Raw genomic sequence first — 7809 nt, forward strand, 5'->3', positions numbered from 1 at the left:
CCACTCCGTCCCTCCCAGCCCGGGGAGTCGAACCAGTGGCCCGGGGACCACCAGTGGTCCTTGAGAGGGTTCCAGGTGGTCCCCATGCAGCAAAGGGTGCGTTCGGAAATGCGCACCGGGAATGTGGTCAGTTTGTTGAGTGTGCAGTGGGCGGTGACGTCACAGTGTGCCTGATTTACGAACGACCACAGCTGTGACGCATTCACACCGCCGACACCGTACGACCCCAGCTTCAGGGTAGGGTCGCTCAGTGCGGACACTCGGCACACACGGTGCGCAGCGCACTGGATTTTCAAACTACAGCGCACCGAGTGCACTGAATGAACGACAAGAGAGCACACTAGTGCGTTCAGGGCGCATTTTCGAACGCACCCTTATGAGTTGGTCACCAATACATTGACCCATAAAAATGAAATGGACCCTTGTAATTACGCGTCCATTTGGTTTCATTTTATGCTCTCAGGAGTTAAATTGTTAAGGCCTACTTAATTTACAAGAAGTCTAGTCTACACAATTTGACAACGTAGAATTGTTATTTTGGCTCATGGCTTTCATTGTCCGAGACAAAACCTCATCGAATTGTGGTCCGTAGGCCTACGTGGCTCACTCAAATGCAGAATAAATAATGGGCCCTGGTATCAAAATGGTTGAAAACCACTGGACTAGACTATAATGCCCTCATCTTGTTGGTTACAATCATATAGTTAAAAACGTTTTATATATGCCTACAATAAATTAGCTCCAGGTTGCTTGAGTAGACCCACACAAACAGCCTGTGTCTCAATTTAATTTAATACGCCCCCGCAGTTAAAGGGGAAATTAACTTTCCCGAAGACGTCTAGTCTATAGCCGTTTCTTCGTTTTGCAACAGTTCCACACAGTACACACGCAGCACAGACTAGAGCACGGCTCAGCACGCTGCCTGGCTGTCTTTATCCAAGAACAAGAACAAAAGATTCTACAAGAGACCCTCCCCCACTTTAATAATGAACCAGATCCAACAGTAGCGCCATACTGCCACCTTGTGGCCGCTCTGGAAAACTACACTTGATGGCACTAAAGTAGAAGATCTGGGTTCTGAAAAGTTGACGTGTAGACCTATAAGTTAATGTCTCACTGACGTTCAAACTTTTTAGCAACACCGACAAGCTCAAAACACGTCAATGGGTGATGCATTGTGAGCTTGTAGAGCGGCTACTTTCAAATCACAACTTTAAAGTATACATTTGATTGGGTACTTCCTGGAAGCCCAGTCAGGGCCCACTTTGATGGTTCCCAAAGTGGGGTCTGGGGACCCCAAGGGGTCCTTGAGTGAGTTCCAGGAGATCCCCAGCAAAATGATAGTTAGGGTCCATTTGTACACTCAGTTAAATAAACATTGATTTTACAATATAAATTCAGGGTACCAGAGTTAGAAATGCCATTAAATGGGGGGGGGGGGGTCCGTAGACTAACGCATCTCAAACTGGGGGTTCTTGAAATTAAACGGGTTGAGAATCTCTGCTAGAGCCGTAAACATCTCTTATGGGGATACTTTGCAGATCTTTTCAAATGGGGGTCCTCAGGCCAATTAGGGGGTCCTTGACATGAAAGTTTGTGAACCACTGCTTTATACTACCATTAGTCTCACGTAGCCAGATTATCACATAATCGCCGAACGCCATTTGTACAGTATGACAGAAGAATTTGAAAATTGTGAGGGGAAAGTCTTGGCACCGCAAGTAGAGATGTCCCGATATACTTTTTTTCATTCCCGATCCCACAATTTATGTTAGCTGATACCAGAGAATATTATTTATAATAAAGAGAAATCTCATTTCATCTTGTGTTGTCAATAGCAGACTCCTCACTCAAATGTGCACTTAGTGCAACACGCAAACACCACATGCCCAAACATTTTATTGACCTGCCATAAAGTCTACCCCTTAACCCTGTGTCAGATCGGTAGTTAGGCATATTCGCCGATATAGTATCGGGACATCTCCAACAGCAAGACTATAAATATTACAATATCACTGCCATTGCGAGTATTGGACAGCAGCTCACATGATCCAAGTTAACTGCTCTGCAGTGCTCATGCTAAACCCAACATTTTATGAGAATGTTTGAGATCATGCTAGATTACTGCACTGACTAAAGTCTATCAACCATGCAGGCAACGTTTGTCATTTCCAACGCTAGAACCACATTATAATGCTGATGTCCATCCCCACTTTGCAAAAGACACCCTGGTGTCCATTGGGCACATGCATGTACAGTATAAGAAAATGTAATTCCCTGGATATAGCAATGCACTTCCACATTCTGCTGTGGGAAATCATTTCACATAATAGAGCATAAAAATGAAGATGCAGGTACTTAAAGTTAAGATATAATTTTATTCAAACTAAAAATGGTAGAAGCCCTCTTGTGATCTCTGCAGTCTCCTGTTGCCTGCCTTGGCAACAGCAATGAGCAGAACCAGCACCAATCCCACAGCACAGATGCCCGCTAAAGGGTATGCCACCATCTTCATTACACCTGCAACATGAAATAAAATCCTTTAGCTCAGGGCTTCTCAAGGACCAAACATGCCTCAAAGCGTTGGATCAAACTTTCCATGGACCAGAGTTATCTTAACACATTTGGAACCACCTCATGGAAACACTACTTTAGCTCCTAAACGACAAGACCATGTATAACACACGTCTACAACCACTTGAAACACTGCATTGTAAAATGTAACATTGTCTTGATTGAACAAATTCTGCCAATAGTCCTAGGAATTGGATGAATCGATAGACTAGTTAGTGAGGTGAGAGACATTCTAATTTCAGTAGCTACTGAAAGTGTTCCATTGTTATAGGTTTTACATATTAAGGAAAATCAAATGAAGTGTTGGTTGATTAAGAGCTCACAGTGCATCCTGTTGCAAGTAACCGATATGTGACCTAGTAGGTCGGTAATTGTACTGGGGTGTGCTCACACCACGGCACCATTCTGTACACACCAAAGTGTACTACAGGGTTAAGTGGTTATCCAGATGAATTGATTTAGTCACCATTTGTTGATAAAAGAGTGGTTTCCTTACCCCAGTGGTTCCCAAAGTGGGGTCTGGGGACCCCTATGGGTCCTTGAGGGAATCAAATGATGATAAGTAACCAAATGGACCCTTATGTGTCCATTTGTACACGCAGAGTTAAATTAACTTTGATTTAATTTAATTTGAGGTCCCAGAGATAGAAATGCCATTAAACGGGGGTCCGTAGCCTAATTCAGATCAAACATGGGGTCCTTGAAACAGGTTGAGAATCACTGCTAGAGTCCCTTATGGGGGTGCCTGGCATATCTTTTCAAATGGGGGTCCATAGACTAATGCATGTCAAACTGGGGGTCCTTGACATGGAAAAAGTTTGAGAACCACTCCCTTACCCGACGACTCAGCTGGCTTTGGCATCTGGATCGTGATGGGACCATATGTCAGCAGGCCTTGGTCAAGACCTGGTGCCACTTCCCTCTTCTTCCTCCCTTCCGTTGCAGGATCTTCTGTTGCAGGATCCTCTATTGCAGGACAACTCTGAAAATTACCAAAGACAAGGAGTCACACCAGAAATGCAGGACTCATTGCTTACTTGCTGAACGCAGGTTACTTTCCCGTTCTCATTTTACAAGCACTCTATTTCTATTAAATCTTTGTATTTTTCCAGTTTCTCATGTGTCTATGAGGTGACAGTACTTCATTAGACACCCTGGAGTTGTTTATGTGCAATGGTGTATTAACTTTGTATTTAGGATTTCTTCCTGGAGGCTGAAACCTTGACAACGGGCCAATGAAATAAACTATAATATAGTGACACCACACCATCAACCACTCCCCCTTTAGCAGACAACTACAGCTGTGGGTGCAGCTTCAGTTCAGGTGGATCACCATCCATCAGGCAAACTTAATGAACTGGTGGGCATGTCCACATTAAGCATGATTTTAACAAATCTGTACACTTAGCGGGGAGAGGAGGGGCACCCCCACGACTATTATAAAAACATTTAGTCTCTGACGCATGGTATGGAGCAACGTGTTTTTACCGCCATGCAGTCCGCCATGTGATACTCGTCGTCCTCACAGATCACAAGGGAGCAGTGCAGGTACAGCTCCTGAGGGTCTTTATAAAAGCGGAACATCTGGAAGCTGTAGCGCACGGTGCCCTCCATCCCGTTGAACGGACCAACTGCCCCCGACTGGTTGTAAGCAGTCGGGTCCAGTGGCAGGAACTTCACTGTGCTATCACCCGCTGTGACACATCTAGAGGGGGGGGGAGAGGGATGAATCAGGTTAGTACAAAACTAAACATTTGAGGGGAACTAGCCCCCTCCCATGTCCAGCTTTGGGTGTACCCCATAGCGATGATTTTACTGGCTGAACATTGTACGTATTGAGGATGAAGTGAGGACAGACTATTGAGGACGCCACAAGTGATAAGCCAGATTGGACTCTAGGATAGAAAATGAGGACGCCAATTGTGATCATCATTTCACACTAGTGTGATTTTTTTACTGAAACAAAACTGAAATAGTGCATTACAAATTTCCAGTTTTGCCATTTGTTTTACCTTGTTGAAACCTGGCTCTGAATAATGAGACACTTTTAAAAACAAATCAAAACTCAAATTGAACAAATAATCCATAACATTCAGATTGGGAATACAAATACTCAAAAATGGCTGAAATTAAGCAACTATGAGCAGCTATATTAACAGACAATGACATGCCCAATAGGAGTAGGGACACAGGGTTGAAAGTGATCCCTTTTCCAAATTTAAATAGAAACCATTATTTGGAAATAACTGAGTGATAATGTAGTAATTGTGAACAGGCCTACCCATGTTCCAAGAGCATGTGGCTAAGATTGTCATCTCCAGCAGTGGAGTTTGGGGTTTGGGTGGCCCAGCAGTCATTTAGACGAACGTTAAAGAAATCCTCTGGATATGTCACTTCCACCTGCACGTACACCTGCGATGGACGGATATATGGAGTGCAACAGTTAAGCAAACGCATCAATTTAATAGATTATTAAATGCAATTTATGAGCCATTTGCAAAGGAAATATTCTGAAATCACTTGGTTCATATGCAGGTGCCTTGGACAGTAACAAACGATACGATGGCATGTTTCAGTCCCTCTGGACATTCATCAAGAGGGTCACTCTTGATGAGCTTGTATAGAGCACCGAAGTCCTGACGTCACTGTCCGTAGAGGGCGTCAGTCCCAGGTTCGTGTACTTTTTATTTGCATTGTAATCTCCAAAGGGGGAGTTTAGATCGCCTCATATAAGAACCGTTTGAAAAATAAACCGATCACCCCAGCCTTTTCACTCATATGGATATGAAGCAGGAAATGTACAAATATACCCAAAGAGTAACAAAATAAGCGTTAGAAACAGTCAAACAACCCAGAGACCACATTTCCGGGTAGGCGGGTGGCTGCATCTGCCCGTCGCACAACAGAAACTGAATGTTAATTACATTCATTTGATATTTAAGGTTTCGTGGTTAGTATGAGTCGAGTCACCACCAGCTGAGCTTATGTCACAAGGAATCTCAGGAACGCAATGTGTTGACAGCTGGGCGTGCTGTATATTAGCAGCGTAGTTTCAAGGCTTTTGCGGCCATATCAAATATGAAGGGACATCATTAACGACACACAGCCACTCCCCTGACAGAAAGGCCGGTTTATACATTTCTTATATGAAACGACCTAAAATCACCCTATGAAAATTTCACTGCAAAAAAATAATATATATATATATATACACACGAACCTGTATATTGGCACCCTCTACTGAAAGTGACGTCAGACTTCGGTGCTCTATATGGGCCATTTTTTTATATTTGCCACAGAGATGTAGTGGAGTAGATGTAAAGTAATTGAACTGAAACAGTATTTTGTGCATTCAGTGTCAAGTAACAAGTACATTTACTCATCTATACATACCGTGCCCAAAAGCTCAATGGTAGGTTGACTCTCGTAAGCCGTGGTGTAGGTGTCGTCCGTGTACAGCGTCATCTGAAGTGTGGCGTCAAGCTCATCCACTCGATACTGCGCTTCACTGAAAACATGCATAGCATTTCCATTTTTATAGTTGATGTCATGGGCACATGGAGTTTGTGAAAATCAGACTATAGAGCAATTTATCACATAAACAGCCAATTAACACTTGAGGGTTAGGACTCCAAGTGTGATCAGCCTCCAGAAATCTGGCATCGGCCAGGCTGAGACACAGAAGCCCATGACGTTTCTGCTTACCTTACATATGGTATAACTTTGAACGGTAGGCTGACTAGTCTATTGAATGGGTAGACGCAATTGAACTCGATCTTGATGATAGGGTCTCGGACGATGTTGCGATAGATTTGAGGTTCCGACTGAAGACTTAAGGAGTATATGATGTGAGTATCGTTTTTCTGTAGGAGAGGCATAGAAGTTAAACACAATATATTAAAGAAATCCAGATCTATGAAAGTTCAGTTCCCCAAGCAGGACCATCATAGCATTGTGTTGGACACAACAAACAGTCTGTCCCTTAAGGAGGAAACACTCAGGATTTAATACTTTGTCCCCCTGCTTCTCTTTATGTTGCACTGCCAAGTGGCTGAGGGGGATGGCATTTCATGTCATATACAGTCCATTAGAATGATTAGATCACTGAAAACATTGTCACATCAGTTTTAAAAGTTAAGTGGGTGAAATTCAGTTGTGCAATACTAAGGATATTTTTGGCACAAGACACTGGTGCCTAACAAAGTTTTATAAATCAGTCTTCAAACGATTGAAAGTTTACATGATTCAAAACTACATAAAACTTATTTTCATTTCACCTTCAGTTCTTTTCCTCCACAGGCTGAATAGTCTTCTTTGGTTACTGTGGCTACGAAAAAGCCCCCTTGGTTGACAATTCGTCCTTCACAGTTTGTGTTGTCTTTGTCGGGCAAATGCAGGGTGTCAATGGGTGTGTTGTAATAATCGAAGTATCCTTTCGCTACCGACAGAGTCATGTCTGTACTAGTACAATTAACAGTGATATTTGCATCTGTGGGGGGGGCAAAACAAATCCCAAGATAGTTTCATTAAATTCAAAGTTTCAGTACATTTAGGATTACACAGGGTTTGAGTGTTTTGTCTGATAGCACTATAGTGCCAATAATCATTGCTTTAGTGCTGGGTAATTGGAATTCTGATACCAATTTTAGTCAAGAGAATGACTCAGTGAAAGGACAAAACTACTTTGTAGTGTTCCCCTTCCTGATATGCTACATGAATTTAAGATTCTTACAATGTTTGATATTTAAGGCCTCATTTCTACAATTACCAAGGCCTCATTTCTACAAAACCTGTGGCCAGTCATTATGGGCAGCATAAGTTTGGTAAATATAAATCTGATAATGTTGTATCCTACAGTGTTGTGTACATGTGCAAATTATGTACAACAGCTACATTGCTGCAAACACTTTTCCAAATAGTTAAGGATTCTTGCACATAGCAACTTAACATTGGTGACCACAACCACAATTTTTGTGCCCACTTAGTAGGCCAACCATTATTAGGACATTGCAAACGGTAACAATTAAGAAGACTCACCCGAGGCGCATAGGTCGTCGTAAAGACCCATTTGGCACTTGCAAGTTATTCCGTTTGTAGCCTTCACGCATCTTGTCTCGTCATTGCAGGAATCGACTTTGCATATTCCTAAAGGGATCAATGACACCACCTGTTAGAGTTGATTACAAACTATGGTTGTTTTGCTTGCAGGAGCATTCCCCATCAAGACCTCTTCCT

At 42.8% G+C, this 7809-nt stretch overlaps 1 protein-coding gene across 1 annotated transcript; it reads right to left on the reverse strand.

Moving 5' to 3' along the window:
* Positions 1–2386: 2386 nt before the first annotated feature.
* On the reverse strand, positions 2387–6969 carry zpd (zona pellucida glycoprotein d; the record flags this gene model as incomplete). The annotated part of the gene is made up of 7 exons (XM_083764068.1): positions 6852–6969; positions 6280–6437; positions 5968–6082; positions 4856–4986; positions 4063–4279; positions 3412–3556; positions 2387–2520 (listed from the first exon to the last, which is right to left on the reverse strand). The coding sequence occupies exons 3-7, from the start codon at positions 6037–6039 to the stop codon at positions 2387–2389; spliced, it is 699 nt and encodes a 232-aa protein (XP_083620194.1). The 5' UTR covers positions 6040–6082; positions 6280–6437; positions 6852–6969.
* Positions 6970–7809: the final 840 nt, after the last annotated feature.

The sequence above is a fragment of the Protomyctophum parallelum genome (assembly GCF_964188405.1).
Source record: "Protomyctophum parallelum genome assembly, chromosome: 4".
Classification (NCBI taxonomy): domain Eukaryota; kingdom Metazoa; phylum Chordata; class Actinopteri; order Myctophiformes; family Myctophidae; genus Protomyctophum; species Protomyctophum parallelum.